A 17,401-nucleotide genomic window follows, 5' to 3' on the forward strand; every position below is an offset into this window, starting at 1 on the left:
TTGTCAGCATTTTCATAGTTATTTTCCGGCATATTTTTTTATGTAATGACATACTGCTAATGAGAAAACATTGCCCATTATACATATAGCTACAAAAGCCTCTTACATACAAATAGTTTAGATTAGATTATAACTTTATTTCATCCTGTAAATTCAGGAAATTTCCTTGGTTGCAGTAGGAAGACAGACACGCAAGACATTGTAGACCTAGGTAAAAAAAAAACTGGAGCCACACACAGGAAGTCCACAAGGTGGGGACCTTCTGCAGACTGAGACTGAGATTAAATGTGCACAACCACTCTTTCAAGATGATTTGCACAGTCCCTCAGTAGTCTGGAGGTTTTAAAGATAATCTTCCAATCTTATCCGCACAGTCCCTTTGTAGTCTGGAGCTGAATCAACAGTAACAGAGTACAACACTCCATTTCCGGCCTGGTAAGTGCCGACAGCTCTTCCATCTTATCGGAGAAGGATCTCACTTTCCCCATAATAATAGATGGAATGATTGGTCTGAAGCGTCGCTTCTTCTCCCGTCACTTTTGTCCAGATCCGGATTTCCAGCGGCGTCGAGGTGTTGCTCTTTCTGCTGCGTATTGCTCACAGCTAATCCCATGTGTATGGCAGCGGAGGCATGGTTGAATGATTCCAAAAAAGAAGTAGCAGAAAGAAGCCAAGCCAAGCTAACAGAACAAAAACGTTGTAAAAACATTAAAGTAAAAAGTATAAAGTAAAGTAAAAAGGACTGTATTAATATTAAAATGTAATTGAAAAAAAGATAGAAAGGCTGAAAACACGAAAAACAAATAAGAGTGGACAGAGCTACTGCGACTGGCTGCCGCCTGACGGCACCATCATGAAAAAAAAAGTGTGATTTAAGCTTTTGGCTGACTGGTCGTTTTGACACATGAAACCTACCAAAACCACCTGTCTCGCAAGTTCTGGGCCCGGCTGTTTGTTCTGCACCATATTTTGCCGGTTTGTATTCACAACAGCCAAGGTAGGCACCAATGCCATTTTAGGCTTGGCCTGGGCCAAAGAAGGTACAGTCATACCTATACTTAGGAATGCCTCTAGGTACGAAATTTTCAGGTTACGACATTTTTTATGCATTTCCTTATCCGTTATTTTATTTTGAAAATATTGTTGTGGATGCCTTGATTCTCACTTTGGAACAATTTCTGTTACTTTGAAGGGAAAATCTTAAGAAAAATCATTGCACGTGGTATTTCTCAGATACTGTATGAATCAAAAGGATCGTCTGCTGGATTGCACATTCCGAAAGGGTGTTGCCTGCACGTAGACAAATTCAAAAAGGAAGTCACGTGAGCAGTACAACCAGGAAGGCACAAAATTTTCAAGTTACAATTTTTTTTATATGCAAATGAGTGACTCGAGATACGAAAAAGATCCAGGTTACGAAATCCCCCAAAAAGTAAATGCATTTCCTTATCCGTTATTTTATTTTGAAAATATTGTCGTGGATGCCTTGATTCTCACGTTGGAACAGGGGTGGGAAATTATTTTTTCTAGGGGGCCACATGAGAAACAGAAAATATTGTGGAGGGCCAAACCAAAGTACTCCCTCTTGAATCTCTGCCTTCAGGCTCCAAACTCTATTTAACACTTTGCCGCTTTTTTAGCTGGGATAGCAAAGCATCCGATTTCCGAGCTCTTTCAGCATCACTAAATTTTTGTATCTCTCCGCATGTTTACTCTTGTAATGCCGATTCAAATTGTAATCCTTAAACACAGCAATCTGCTCTCTGCAAACTAAACACACTACTTTACCACTAATTTCAGTAAATAAATACTTGGTGGTCCATATTGCATTCATATTTTTCTTTTTTCTCATCACCCGGCATTTTGGATGTCTTACATTTCTATTGTATTGCGTTATTATGCACATGAAGATAACAATGACTTCAAAATAAAAGCAATGCCAGTTTAGTCCATGCAGGAGGTAAAATATGAAATTATGTTTGTTTTGTAATTTCCAATCAACCTGATGCGGGCCAATCTCAACCAACCAAAGGGCCGTAGGCGGCCTGGGGGCCGTACAATGCCCAGATCTTCTTTTAAACATCGTTACTCTCTACTGGTCTCTCATTTCATCGCTCGCATTCTATCTCAGGGCAGCCTGGCAGGTGAGTGGTTAGCATGTCACCTTCACAGCTGGGTACCTGGGTTCAAATCCAGGTCGGTCCACCTGTGTGGAGTTTGCATTTTCTCCCCCCCAGACAAACACATAGGGCACACGTAAAAGTCTAAAATGTAGGCCCTGGTGGAATGGGCTCTTTCCGCCATCTGGCGGAAAAACACGGGTATTACGTCTCCCAGCAGGGAACTATTTCAGTGGTGCAGGGCACATTTTTATATGCCTTATTTATTTTAAGACATTAATAAATCACTTCCTTATCATTTTCTCTCAATTTTGTGTGTTTCCTCACATCTTTCATACAGAAATTGGGACACTGACCAACTATAAAGGTTTTAGTTGGTAGTTGTGTGAGGACAATGGAACAAATTAGAGAATTAACATATAAAGTACACCTCTACTTACGAAATTTTCAAGTTACGAAAAAGTACTGGAACCAATTAATTTCGTAAGTAGAGGTACGACTGTGGTTGTGAATACACCCTTTCACATAGCTCCTTTAAGACAGATCACTGACCAGGTTGCAGAATCGTTCCGGGGGGTCCCCACAGGTGACCCCTGGTGGATCAACCCTTATCTGCATAGCTTCTCTCATATTAGTGGGCGGCGGCTGGCAGGCGGAAGCTTCCCAGCCACGATCTGTTGTGCGCCTGCAGGCATGGAATTCACATCCAACCGATGTCACCAATAGAAGCAGGACTACGAGGGGGCCAAGGTTCTCCATGGACCTTCTCCAGTGGGGTCTCGGTGGTTTCTCAGGCCTGCAGTGCTTCACTTGATCTTTTCCTGTTCATATGTCGATTAACTGATAGCTTGCTTGGTTGTCATGGTGAAGATGCCGCAAGGGTCAGTTTATTATGCTGCAACGAAAGATCATGGAGCAAACATTACTATGATCCTTCACCACTCTGCAGCTTCAACTTTCGCAGCTTTAGTACATCGCAGTTTTTTTATATATAGTATACTTTTTTTTTAAATTCATAAAAAAGTCAAAATTCACGCTAACACTCGCAAGCAGAAGAGAGGGGATAAAAATATGACGTAAATCATGGCATTGCTTCTTCTGGGCGCTGAAAGAAGAAACCATCTTTTACCGTAGAAGAATAATTACTGTATTTTCTCACATATTAGCTGCCTCCGCGTATAAGCCGTACCCTTAAAACTGCCATGAAATTGTTGAATTTTACAATTTCTGTTACTTTGAAGGGAAAATCTTAAGAAAAAATCATTGCACATGGTATTTCTGAGATACTGTATGAATCAAAAGGATCGTCTGCTGGATTGCACATTCCGAAAGGGTGTTGCCTGCACGTAGACAAATTCAAAAAGGAAGTCACGTGAGTTGTACAACCAGGAAGTGTGTCCGTAGCGGCCTAGTTTTCACTAAGTCTCTGGGTGCAATAATAGCATGAGATACACATTACGCAGTATCAAGGCTGATATTTTAAAGATCGACCGCGAGACCTTCGATCAGCCTTAACAACTATTCCGATGTGCTAATGGTAAACACTACAACCACATGTATCAAGGCTACTCGCTTCTGGCCAGTCAGAGCACGTTTAATTACGGTAAGATGGCGTCGCCCTGAGCAAGCAATGGCAGGCACAAGTAAGTGAGTTTTTTCATGTTTTATCTAGATGGGTTTTTTTTATTCATTCATAGACGTCAAAATAAATTTTTATCTGTTTTATTGTCTCTATGTTGAAATAAAAGACCGTATTGGCCGCATCGTCTTGCGTTATGGTGTTTCGTCTTTGTCACCTTGCAGTTTTGCGCATGTCAAGTTTAATTTGTGCGCATATAAAGAAGTGTACCCGGACGTTTCGTCGATGGATGTTTGTTCGACGGACACTTGGTCCCCGGACGTTTGGTCGAACGGAGGTTTGGTCGACGGACAGTTCGTCGAACGGACGTTTCGTCGAACGGACGTTTCGTCGAACGGACGTTTCATCGAACGGACGTTTCGTCGAACGGATGTTTCGTCGAACGGACGTTTTGTCGACGGATTCGCCGCCGGACATTTCGTCGAACGGACGTTTTGTCACCGGATTCGCTCGCTCTCAAAATTATAATCAAAATTATAATCATGAGAGAGATAGAGAGAGACAGAGAGTTGTTGAAAGCTATCAACCAGGTAATCTCTCGCTCTCAAAATTATAGTCATGAGAGAGAGAGACTTTGTCCCCTCACGCCTGTGATCATGAAGTGCTTTGAAAAGTTGGTAGCCCACCATATCAGGAATACAATCCCTCCCTCAATTGACCCTCACCAGTTTGCTTATAGAGCAAACAGGTCCACTGATGATGCTATTGCCATTGCTCTTCATACAGCACTGAGCCACCTGGAACACCATGGGAACTACGTGAGGATGCTCTTCATTGACTATAGCTCAGCCTTCAACACCATAAAACCGGACATTCTGACTGAGAAACTCTCCCACCTTGGACTATCCTCTTCAATCTGCTGCTGGATAAAGAACTTCTTGACAAACCGACCACAGACTGTTAGACTTGGTCCCCACCTCTCTTCCTCCATTACACTAAGCACTGGCTCCCCTCAAGGCTGTGTACTGAGTCCTCTTCTGTACTCCCTGTACACATACGACTGTACACCCACCCACCAGTCTAACACCATCATCAAATTCGCTGACGACACCACTGTGGTCGGACTCATCTCAGGAGGGGATGAGTCGGCTTACAGAGATGAGGTCAACAATTTGTCTTCGTGGTGCTCGGTGAACAATCTCACACTGAACACCACGAAAACTAAAGAAATAATCCTGGACTTTCGGAAACACGGAACAGATCTGGCCCCACTCCTCATAAATGCAGTATGTGTAGACAGGGTCCAGTCCTTTAAATTCCTGGGGGTCCACGTCACGGATAAGCTCTCATGGTCTACAAACATCACGGCAGTGGTGAAGAAGGCTCAGAAACGACTCAATTTCCTCAGGGTACTTAGGAAGAACAACTTGGGCACCAAGCTTCTGATGACCTTCTATAAAACCACTGTAGAGAGCATCCTGGCGTACGGCATCACAGTGTGGTACGCTGGAAGCATGGCGGCAGACAAAAAGGCCATGCAGAAAGTGATTAACACTGCCCAGAGGATTGTCGGCTGCTCTCTGCCCTCACTGGAAGACATTGCCAGCCCTCGTTACCTCAGCAGAGCCAAGAACATCATAGGGGACCCTTACCACCCTGGTCACAATCTGTTCCAGCTGCTGCCCTCTGGCAGACGCTATAGGTCCCACAAAGCACGGACAAATAGGCTTAAGGACAGTTTTTTCCCCACATCCATCAGAAATCTAAACTCGTGGTAACATAACACACATTCCCTTCTGCGGTAATATAAAAAGAGGTTTGGGTGGTGATCTGCCTCCTACTAGCTGACTGAAGTAAGGTAAGTGAAAGACAGTGAGAGGTAAGCGAGAGGTAAGCGACCTGTATCCACAACAGCAGAATGCCAAATTACAAGTCCGTAACTTACACTGATTTAGGTCTTTTGCCGAGTAAACGTAGCTTATGGAGAAGCACCATCAATTTCGTCACATGCAGTTTCTGCGTGTGATGACAAGTAGGCTTTTTGTGTTGTGATAACGACGACAGGGGCCTATGTCCGATTATTATTATTATTATTATTATTATTATTATAAATGTCAGAGCATTAATATCTAAATATCCAATATCAAAATTATCAATAAGTTGTGTATTATTGGCGTGTGTGTACGTTATTCGTCGCCGGATTCGCTCGCTCGCTCCCGGATTGGCTCTTATTGGCGTGTGTGTACATGTTTTTCAAACTACGGCACGTGGGCCATATACGGCCCGTTAGGCTTTTTCATCCGGCCCGCCGACGTTGTCCAAATTATAGTAAAAATCAATGACCTCATCGAAGAGATTATTGTTTATGAATTTGTTTACAATAGTGGTTAATTGAGTTATGAGCGATTTTTTGTGGTATTTCATAAATGTTACATCCATGTTAAACACATCTTTTGCTTAGAAGCTTTTGAGACCAGATACCGCTTTCTCAAATTGTGACTGCGAAACTATGTTAAGATTAAGAATGGGTTCATTGGTTGTGGTGGGTGATATTCTATTTGAGCAGGGGTGGACAACTCAGGCCCTCGAAAGCCCCGATCCGGTCTTTTTTTCCATATCTGCCTCCACCAACACACCTCAATCAAATAATCTGGATCGGTATCAAGCTTCTGGACAGCTTGCTGATGAGTTGATCATTGAGGGAGATATGGAAAACGGACTGGATAGGGGCTCTCGAGGACCGGAGCTGGCCACCCCTGTATTTGAGGGATGCTAGGTGTCAGTTCTTTAACAGAATCTAGAAAGTAATAATTTAAAGTTGTAGCTATGTGCCTTGGGTCACGGATTGTTTTCTACTTCAATTGTAGTTCCTTTATTTGTTTGTAAGTTTTTCCTGCCAGTTTTTAAATATTTTTCCAAATGTCTTTAGTGTTCCCTTTTGCGGTGTTATGTCTATAAAGAAATTTATTGTGCAGTTCGAATTTCTTTTATTAGGTACATTGTTTCTTAGAGAAGTAAATGTCTGTCTGTCATTAATCCCTTTTGTTTTAAGTGATATTTTGAGAGCATTGTCTGATTGTTTTTATTAATGCCTGTATGTTTTCATTTAACCATTAGAGGTGATTCTTTTTTGATGATTTTATTTTAATTTTTCTTGTGAATGTAGACACTGTGTCTTGGATAATGGTCATGAAAGTGTTGAAGCTCTCATTGGTATGGTTATGGTAGAGATAATCGTCTCAATTGATATTGTTCAATGCCTGTGTCAGATTTAGGATTTCCCTTTTTGGTACTGCTCAAATATGTTTTTTTGGGTGCATGCGTATTTATTTTTAGGAAACTTTCTTGAGCATAGGATGAGGTTGTGGTCCGGTAGACCTGTAATCATATTGAACGTTTATTGGATCCTCTCATACTTATTGGAAAAGAGCAGATCTATACATTTTTCGGAGGAGGCAAATAGACTAGTATGGCTTTTGATTAGTTGCGTAAAGTTCAATTTTGTTAACAATGATTTCAACTGTCTCAGATTTTATTTATCGAACCAGTGAATATTTAAATCTCCAAGTAAGATAACATAACTTTTTGTGTCGCACTCTCCAAGTAAGATAACGTAACTTTTTGTGTCGCACTCTCCAAGAAGGGCCCGAAGCTCCGTGTAGAATGTATTGAGGCGGATGGAAATCTATATATGCCAATCAAAGTCATTGACATCTGTGGGGCTAGTGATATTTTAAGGCTGATGCATTCAAGGTTGTGTACATTTAATGTATTCCCTAATATAGAACATTACTCCCCCGCCACGGTTCCCCTTACGGTCCCTTCTGAAGATATTGTAGCTCCAAAATTTGCAATCCTGCCATTGGTAAATTTAAATTTTGCCAGGTCTAGGTTAAGCATAAAGATATATGTCTAGAACTGTAATATTTAATGAATACACTTCTTTATAATTGTACTTGTGTACTTCTATTTTTGTGTAGGCGCGAAAACATGTAGTATGATATGTAGTTATAATAGGGGTGATCCTACGTCATGGTTTTTCGATTGTCGCGGCCATGTCTGGTCTGCATTATTCGTGATATACGAGGGATTACTGACTATCGCACTGAAAATGTGTTCATCCGCTGCCATCTCCCACTTCAAATGGATTGGCCGTCTAATGTGATTACTGAGTAAAAATCATATGCTCTGATACAAATCAGTTCAGAAATAAACTATGTATGACTTAATGTATTATCAATTCATTGCCTCTGGTGGTAAAGTTGCCCCTACTAACATGGCCACAAAAAGGCCATATTGTTCGAGCCGATGAAGGTCTTCTCATAATTCTGCGCGGAAATGAAATTAATTCATTGATAGTAGACAAATCAAATCAAATCAAAAGCCTTTATTGTCATCATACACAGCTGCGTATAACGAAATCGGTGGTGCTACTCCACAAAGTGCGTTTTCCCAGTAAAAAACATAAATAAGTAATATAAAAACATAAAAAGTCACATCCTGGCAAGGTAAATTCAAAAATATTGCACAATCTAAGATATTGCACATTGTTATTGCACACCCCGAAGTTATTGCACAGAAGGGATTGTGTGTCATGCTAACTCAAGTTCAGAGTCCTGATGGCTCTTGGGAAAAAACTGTCCCTGAGGCTATTTGTCCATGCTTTGTGAGACCTGTAGCGTCCGCCAGAGGGCAGCAGCTGGAACAGGTTGGGACCAGGGTGGTCTTGGTCCCTAACAATGTTCCCGGCTCTGCTGAGGTAGCGAGGGCTGGCAATGGGTACCCGGACGTTTCGTCGACGGACACTTGGTCGACGGACACTTCGTCCCGGACGTTTCGTCGAACGGACGTTTGGTCGACGGACAGTTCGTCGAACGGACGTTTAGTCGAACGGACGTTTGGTCGACGGACAGTTCGTCGAACGGACGTTTAGTCGAACGGACGTTTGGTCGACGGACAGTTCGTCGAACGGACGTTTAGTCGAACGGACGTTTGGTCGACGGACAATTTGTCGCCGGATTCGCCGCCGGACATTTCGTCGAACGGACAATTTGTCGCCGGATTCGCTCGCTCTCAAAATTTTGTGGTCTAAGAATGTACTTTAAAAGAGGTTTAATATTAAGGCAGGGGTGGGCAATTAATTTCACAAAGGGAATTAACCTGTGGTTATTTTGTGGTATATTTGAGCAGGGGTGGCCAACTCAGGCCCTCGAAAGCCCCGATCCGGTATTTTTTTGACATGAAACAAAGATTGCACACGTGATAGGTTCCTTGTCCTTGTGATCTTCATTAAACTCTATAAAAATTTATTGATAAATGAGAACAATATTCAAACATACTAGTAAACTATGTACAGTGGTACCTCGTCATACGACCGCTCGTCATACAAAATTCTCGTCTTACGAGGGAAATTTCGATCGAATAATTCGCCCGTCATACGATCAAAATTTCGTGATGCAACCAAGCCAGGTCTTTTTTGCATATCTTTCGTGTATAACAATATCTACGAGCACGGAACGATTAATTCAGACGAGTTTCTCATACGACCAGGAAATGCACAACGCGCGGGCAAAAAGAGGGCTTTCTGGGTAATGAAGTATACTCGTGCACACAACACCCATAGGCAATGGTAACCTTTCTCAGAATAAAACTTCATTACCCACAATCAATACGTGGGTAAGCTCAACTTTTGTATTTCCTGTTATTCTTTCTAAGTAAAGAAGCTCCCGCGATCGTTCTTTAAAGACTATTTCTCGTTGGCAAGTGGTCGTGCGTTATCCTATTGTGATGACATTTGTATGCGACATTATCGAAATATTTTGAAGGGTAGACAAAAACAAAAAACTCTTGATGCGTTCGTTTTGAAGACTTCGGCGGAGCGGCCAGGTGGTGTCAACCCGTAGAACTACGTAAGGCAGGTGTCTCAAACCGATTCCGCCGAGGGCCGCAGTGGGTCCTGGTTTTTGTTCCAACCGATCCAGTGCCGACATTTTAACCAATCAGGTGTCTTCTAAAATAAGTAGCACCTGCCTGCAATCAACTGATTAACTGATTACACTTGCAAAAGGTATCCTCTTGTTGAGTTGGAATGAAAACCTGCACCCACTGCGGCCCTTTGAGGACCGGTTTGAGACCACTGACGTAAGGTAAAAAAGATTACAACAAATGTAGAATTTAGTTTTGTTTGAAGTTACATTAAACGTTGAGTGTCTGTCTGTATATAGTTATCCAAGTTAATTTAAATTTGTTTGTTCGTTTACGAGTGCATTGTTGCCGTGGATAAAGCCCCCCGAACAGCCCCCCCCCCTCCTCCGTGTAAGCCGCTGTCTCTACCCTCCGCAAAATGTGTCTAATTTTACTCCTATTAAACACATTATTACTATCAAACCACTCGTTATTTATTACTTTGTCAATATATGACGAATTATAAGAAATAAAACATTTTTTTCAATCCAATATCCTGTTTTTGGTGTTTTTTTCAGAGAGTTGGAACGAATTAATTTGTTTCCCATTCATTTCAATGGGAAACTTCCGCTCGAGTTACGAGAATCTTGTCATACGAGCTCAGTCCCGGAACGGATTAAGCTCGTATCTCGAGGTACCACTGTACTACTATATGAATCACCGAACCTTCTTGAGGGGGTGGTATGGCGGTTGATAATTTGCCGCTAAAGCCTCCGAGTCTGACCTGCTGATATACAGCCGTCATATGTGGAGGGTAATCCAGTGGGGCCAAAGGTGGCCGTATGTCATGGCACAGGATAAACGGGCTGTCATGGTCCGCCTGCCATTTTTAAAGATTTAAATGAGATTTAATCAGCTCTGAGTTCATTTAGTCGATCCCCACTTGCCTTAGCTACTTTTTGACATACTTAGGTGCGACTGCGCTATAAAGTCCTTCCACAGCATTAGGGACGCAATACATATTTACATGTATATGTTCATTAATTTGTATAGTCCCTTTATCCAATAAATAACTCAAACTCAAATGCAGTTCAAATGCAGTTGCCAGACGACCAATCCATTTAAAGTGGAACCTCTGTTTGAAATGTACTGTTGACAAGCGCAGTGAATGAATGGGCTCTTTAACTGCCAATCGCCCAATAAAAATGGATTGGACGCCTATTGCCGTCAATGGCAGAATATGAGTTAACTTCACACACTGACTTGTCTAAGCTTTTCTGTGGAATTTTGTCTATTCAATACTGGCAGATTCTTCAACAGCACTGACCAGAGGTGCTACTACAACATGAAGGCCATGTGTTTATCACCGTGACCGGACGTTTCGTCAACGGACACTTGGTCGACGGACACTTCGTCCCCGGACGTTTCGTCGAACGGACATTTGGTCGATGGACAGCTCGTCGAACGGACGTTTCGTCGAACGGACGTTTGGTCGCCGGATTCGCCGCCAGACATTTCGTCCAACTGACAATTCGTCGCCAGATTTGCTCTCTCTGAAAATTTTGTGGTCTTAGAATGTACTTTAAAAAGAGGTTTAATATTAAAGCAGGGGTGGGCAATTAATTTCACAAATGGAATTAACCTGTGGCTATAATCTTACATATTTACATGTATATGTTCATTAATTTGTATAGTCCCTTTATCCAATAAATCTAAGTCAAACTCAAGTGCAGTTCAAATGCAGTTGCCAGAGGACCAATCCATTTAAATATAAACAACATTCATTAATCAGCATTACATAAGAAATAGACCAAATTATTGCTTCCCTAAATCATTGTTTTACTGGTCAGTCACCACCATGGACAGAGGTCACATCTGTTCAAACTGATCTGTGGTACACGGTCGATTGGTCGCCGGAAAGACCGGCAACCAAAAGACCGGCGACCAAACGACCGCACACGGGACAGATGATCTCCGAAGCCCTGATGCTGCTACACAAACTCAAGAGACTTCACTAGAAAACTTGCCAAGGGTGCTATTGTGCAATGTGCGTTCTCTGCAAACTATAAATCAGTAGGTTGAGTTCGTCCGATCCCAGCAATTCACACAAAAGCTTTTTTCCAACAACAAGAAAACGCAACCGTTCCCTTTCTTCAGAAACTCAGAGTCGATCACTTAGCGTCGTAACTAAGAAAACACCCCGGCCTAGTTCCTTATTTTGTTTGCGGAAAAATGTCTTCATAAATGTTTTGTGTGCAGTGTGCCTGTCCCTTTTAAGTCACATCAACATTGCAAACGTGTCAGGGCGACATTGTTGATCACTCTCTGCATGGCCTTTCTGTCTGCTCCCGTGGTCCAGCGTACCACACTGTAATGCAGTATGCCAGGATGCTCTCCACTGTGGCTCTATAGAAGGTTACCAGAAGCTTAGTGTCCAAGTTGTTCCTCCTGAGTACCCTCAGGAAATGGAATCGTTTCTGGGCCTTCTTCACCACTGCCGTGGTGTTGGTAGACCAGGAGAGCTTGTCCGTGACGTGGACCCCCAGGACTTTGAAGGCCTGGACCCTGTCTACGCATACTCCATTTATGAGGAGTGGGGCCAGATCTTTGCTGCGTTTGCAAAAGTCCAGGATTATTTCTTTAGTTTCCATGGTGTTTAGTGAGATTGTTCACCAAATACCACGAAGACAGTTTGTTGACATCATCTCTGTAGGAAGACTCATCCCCCCTGAGATGAGTCAGACCACAGTGGTGTCATCGGCAAATCTGATGATGGAGTTAGAGTGGTGGGTCGGTGTACAGGGAGTACAGAAAAGGACTCAGTACACAGCCTTGAGGGGAGCCGGTGCTCAGTGTAATGGAGGAAGAGAGGTGAGGACCAAGTCTAACAGTTTGTGGATGGTTGGTTAAGAAATTCTTAATCCAGCAGCAGATGGAAGAGGATACTCTTCCATCTGCTGCTGGATTAATCGAAGGTGGGAGAGTTTGTCAGCCAGAATGTCCGGTATTATAGTGTTGAAGGCTGAGCTATAGTCAATGAAAAGCATCCTCACATAGTTCCCATGGTGCTCCAGGTGGCTCAGTGCTGTGTGCCATTCCCAATCAATTTCAAATGGTAGAGCAGCAACAAATAAACTTGGCGACAAATAGACGTTTAATCAATCTAACAATCGGATGAGAAAAAAGATACATATTTTAATTTCAGTGCTTTGTGTTTGGTACAATGTTCACTTCACATCCTACTGCATTTCAAAACTTTTGAACGTGTTTGCGACAATGCAATTAACACAAATCTACAATAAATTCAAAAGTACTACCGAGTTGAAAGATTTTGAGACACTTTCTCATCTACTGAATGGTGATATGTCTTAATTTTTGATCAACGGTGTAATATAGAATTTATTATAGTTGTGTGTGTGAAAATGTGATTACAGTAATCCATCAAATATCGCAGATTATGTAGTCCATAAATAAAATACAAGTACACAGCTGGCCACCGATTCAGGGTGTCCCCTGCTTCTGGCCCGGAGTCAGCTGGGATAGGCTCCAGCACCTCCCGTGACCCTAGTGAGGATAAAGCAGTTCAGAAAATTAGATGAGTTGAGATGAGACCATGTACTGTAGTCAAAGTTAAAATAGTTCCTCTCAGCTTGATTTTTTTTAACTTATTGTGCGTTTTAGTCCAGGTCCTCTTTGTCAGATTCGAGAAGAATTGATTGGATCATCGATGGCATCTTCAGGGGGCGCCATAGGAGCAACAGGAGGAGCTTCTTTCTGCAAGAGGTTTCGGTGCAAAAGGAACATGGCAACGGCCATTTCTTTCTTTTTACAAATATGCTGTTGTACAATGACATGACACTGTCAATACTTTGGCCAAATTCGATCACTCCGACCATGTTGTCATCATTCTACTCGAACCGTTGTTGGAAACTTCGTGCCACTTAGAAGATCTCCTGCAGATGCTGAAGGAAGAACACGTTCTTCATCCTCGTCGTTGTCTGATGTCTCTTCTTCCTCTTCCCCCGATGTGATCATTTCAACAAAGTCCTCATCAGTTGGGGCACTGGGTGTTTTTGAGTGGCCCTCAAGCAGTGTGTTCACGTCCTCTCATCATGCTAGCTTCACGACCTTATCTACGGTGTAAATCCCTCATAATGCTGGTTCTTTTTTTCCTAGTGGTTACCACTCGCTTGGTGTCCTTGGAAAAGGATATTGTTGCCGTGTTCCGAATGTTGGCTTAATTTTGGCATAATGCATGGTAGATTAATTTATTCCACAATGGCGTGCTGAAGTCTTTATTATATGTATGTCATTTTTTTGGTCACTGTCATCATATCTCGTTTTTTCATCTCATTGGATGCCTTATATGGCCTAGGATGCTTAGGAAGGATTTTCAACAGCGACTCAAAATCCAAACAAAACTGGAATAGGCTCAGCATAGTCCTTTCTCCACAATTGATGTGCGCGATGGGAAAATCACTCTCAACAAATCAGGAGAAGTCGAGTTGTCGTCCTTCTCGGCCTTTTATATTATTCGCCCCGTCATTCTTCTACGGTGAAATATCGCTCCTTCTTTAGTGGTGAGTGCCACCCAATTCAGCGCCGAGGAAGAAGCGGGGGCCCTGACTTCCGCCATTATTTATCCCATGTCTCTTTAGCATGAATTTTGACAATTTTATGGACTTTTCTTTTTTATACTTAATATAAAAACAACGATGTACTGAAACTGCAAATGTTGATTTGATGGCGCCTGAGCGAGCAGCAGTCGGAGGCTCTCTCTACTTGTGCACTCTTTTCATGTGTTTTGCACAAAGCTATAATAAATTCAATATAGATATATATATATATATATATATATATATATATATATATATATATATATATATATATATATATATATATACACACACATATATATATATGCGGGTGAGGGTGCGCGTGCATATGTATATCAGGGCTGCCAACTCCGGACAACCTTCCTAAACTCTGGGAATCCCAATATATTTTCAGTCAATTTTTTTTCGGAGGCAACCATTTTGGAAAAGTACCCAATTTCCAATTTAAATCCCTCGAAATTCACACCATCGCTACGGGTTCCGCCATCTTGATTCAACTGCACTGTAAATCTGAATAATTCGGCAACACGAGTGAATTGTGAATCATCCGAGTAACAAGTTCTGACGAATGATTCGTCTTGTGCGACGTCAGCGTGGCAATCGAGACGGAATCGATTACATAGTTAGCCTCTATCGCTTTAACATTTATGTTTTAATTTTTGTTCATAAGGGAAGTAAGTATCATTAAGGCTAAACCACCAGTCCTTTGTTTTGAAACAAATCCTATCATTTCCGGGGTTGTTCTAAAAGAAGTAGGGGTACTATACACATGGTAAGTCTTATCAATATTCCTGCTCGGGTTAAGTGCAAAATGGATGGCAATTTGGATGAAACTTTTAAATAAATAGGAAATATCCCATATTGAAGCCGTCTCCAAAAGGACCGACACTTGCACACTGCACAACATGCAAGTGCAAATTCAGCGTGACACATGTTAGAATCACTGACTGTAAAAACCACGTAGAAGGACCCAAACACATAGATGAACTTATTTTCACGATGCTGTACTTTTTCAATAGTTTGCAAAAACACAATATTTCAATTAATGTAAAAACATGATAATAACAGTTTAATTTAAATTGTCCTATGCTTATTTTTTTTACATTTTATATCAATTTTGTGTGAATTGCATATATATACTTTTTTTTAAACAATGTACAGTACCGCATCGATTGATACCTCAAAAATCACTCACGGTCTCATCTTCAGCATTACTTATTCCTTGCTCTGTCATTCTTTCTTCCTTTTCTTCCTGTGCTTGTTGTTGTCTTTTCCTGGGGCTCCGTTTTTCTCCCTATCGTAATCTCCTTCTCTCTCATCCTCTTAAATCTTCTTCTTAAGACGCTTTGCCAGAGGCCCTGCCTACTTTGTTTTCAATACCAGCATCGTCATCCTCTTGTTACAAAAACCAATCCATGTTATGTCGGAGTTTGAACATTAATTTCTTACATAAACATTTATTCACAGCAACAACAAAAAAATAACACGCCAAAAGTTCAATTGGTACAGCACTTAAATTTTGGCAACTTGGTTTTTTTTCTTCATAATTTTACATAGACATCCGACAAATTTCGCAGATCCAGAAGACCAGACATCGCCCCGCTAATCGAAAAGTAGCATCACCCTTATTATATCTATACCATACTTAACATATGTTAGCGCGTCCATACAATACTTGGAACTGCATATATTAAACCTTGCACATATGTAAATACTAATGTATTAATATTCAAATATAATCAATATAGAAATGTGTATATAAGTACTGTATTCACAATGGCAATATAGCTCTTCTCCGCTTGATTTTAATTTTAAAAAGATGAGGACAGACCTGTGCAGTACGATAAAGGTGAAGTGAAGAAGATGAAAATGAAGATTTCCTGCACTGGTTATTGAGAGCTTTATTCCAAATCCTGAAATGCCTCTTCATCAGATTCAAAAGGGGTCCAAGGTGAAGCACGAGCCTCTGCTTTAGCTTTTTGGCCGATAAAGAACATGGTGATGGGAGTTGTGACTGACTGGCAAAGTACGCTTCTAACAATTTCGATTCCAACTTTCTAGAAATTTAATCCGTGAAATTGCATAATTTTTAGTATGTGATCAGTCAGGGAGGTGTACTACTAGGATTGACCCGCCTTGTCTGGAAAATATGAAAAAATATTTATTTACAATATCCCCAAAATGATATTGTAATAAAACAGACCCTCCGCCTTTCAGGGGATTGACATAATGTTGAAGAGTGTGTTTTTTAATCGCGTGACTTTTTTATTTTGAAATTATGACAAGGCACTAGCTATATGCTGCTGTCTTTTGACTGTTGAGAGTATTTTTGATTGTTTAAATACGCAAATTTTTAGGGTTTAAAAGCATGACAGTACCTCTCTCAACAGATACCCCCTGGTGGACCACCTGGTTTTGCAGAATGGACAGAGTGGAAAACCCTCAATGATCCAAGAGCGGGGAATCCATAAACGTTCCTCAAGGTCATAACTGTAAAATAAGATTGTAAGATAAGATGACAAAGTCGCTTTGCAATTGCTTGTTCATATTGTATAAGTTTTTGTAAGTATAGAAACATCGTTGTCATTGAGACTTTACACTGATTAATCAGACTTTGCCCAGGGTTTGGTCATTGTCATAGAGACTTGACACTGATTAATCAGACTTTGCCCAAAGTTTGGTTGTTGTCATAGAGACGTAATACTGATTAATCAGACTTTGCCCAAAGTTTGGTCGTTGTCATAGAGACTTGACACTGATTAATCAGACTTTGCCCAGAGTTTGGTCGTTGTCATAGAGACTTGACACTGATTAATCAGACTTTGCCCAAAGTTTGGTTGTTGTCATAGAGACGTAATACTGATTAATCAGACTTTGCCCAAAGTTTGGTCGTTGTCATAGAAACTGTGCTCTGTTGTCTGCCTATATAAAGACTCACCCACTGTTCATTCGGAGAGAGTTGCAAGGACAACAAACTGTGGCTTCACAGCTGTTGGAGCTCTCTCCCCATCCTGCAGTCTGGTAATAAACCTATTTCCTTCAAATTGGTCTCACTCTTTCTAAACCTGCTCCTGAAGCTGTTTTTACACACCCAACAATAACCCTCACAGTCGACCAGATACTGCATCCCCAATCCCCACCTACGGGAATCGAGACTGACCCACAGTGTACACGGAGAGTGG

At 41.5% G+C, this 17,401-nt stretch overlaps 1 protein-coding gene across 9 annotated transcripts in view; it reads right to left on the bottom strand.

Moving 5' to 3' along the window:
- The window catches only part of LOC144092640 (uncharacterized), a 97,278-nt gene that overhangs the window by 74,238 nt on the left and 5,639 nt on the right, over positions 1-17,401 (bottom strand). For 4 of the 9 annotated variants that reach the window (XM_077625632.1, XM_077625628.1, XM_077625630.1 and 1 more), the window contains exons 1-2: positions 15,415-15,521; positions 2,673-3,015 (exon numbers count right to left, since the gene is read on the bottom strand). In XM_077625632.1, the coding sequence (XP_077481758.1) occupies positions 2,673-2,879 (207 nt within the window). In that variant the 5' untranslated portion in view covers positions 2,880-3,015; positions 15,415-15,521. Of the gene's footprint in view, positions 1-2,672; positions 3,016-15,398; positions 15,522-16,597; positions 16,710-17,401 lie in introns of those variants that run through there. The other 5 variants (XM_077625629.1, XM_077625627.1, XM_077625626.1 and 2 more) reach the window with 5 other exon arrangements.

Source organism: Stigmatopora argus, chromosome 18 (genome assembly GCF_051989625.1).
Source record: "Stigmatopora argus isolate UIUO_Sarg chromosome 18, RoL_Sarg_1.0, whole genome shotgun sequence".
NCBI lineage: Eukaryota > Metazoa > Chordata > Actinopteri > Syngnathiformes > Syngnathidae > Stigmatopora > Stigmatopora argus.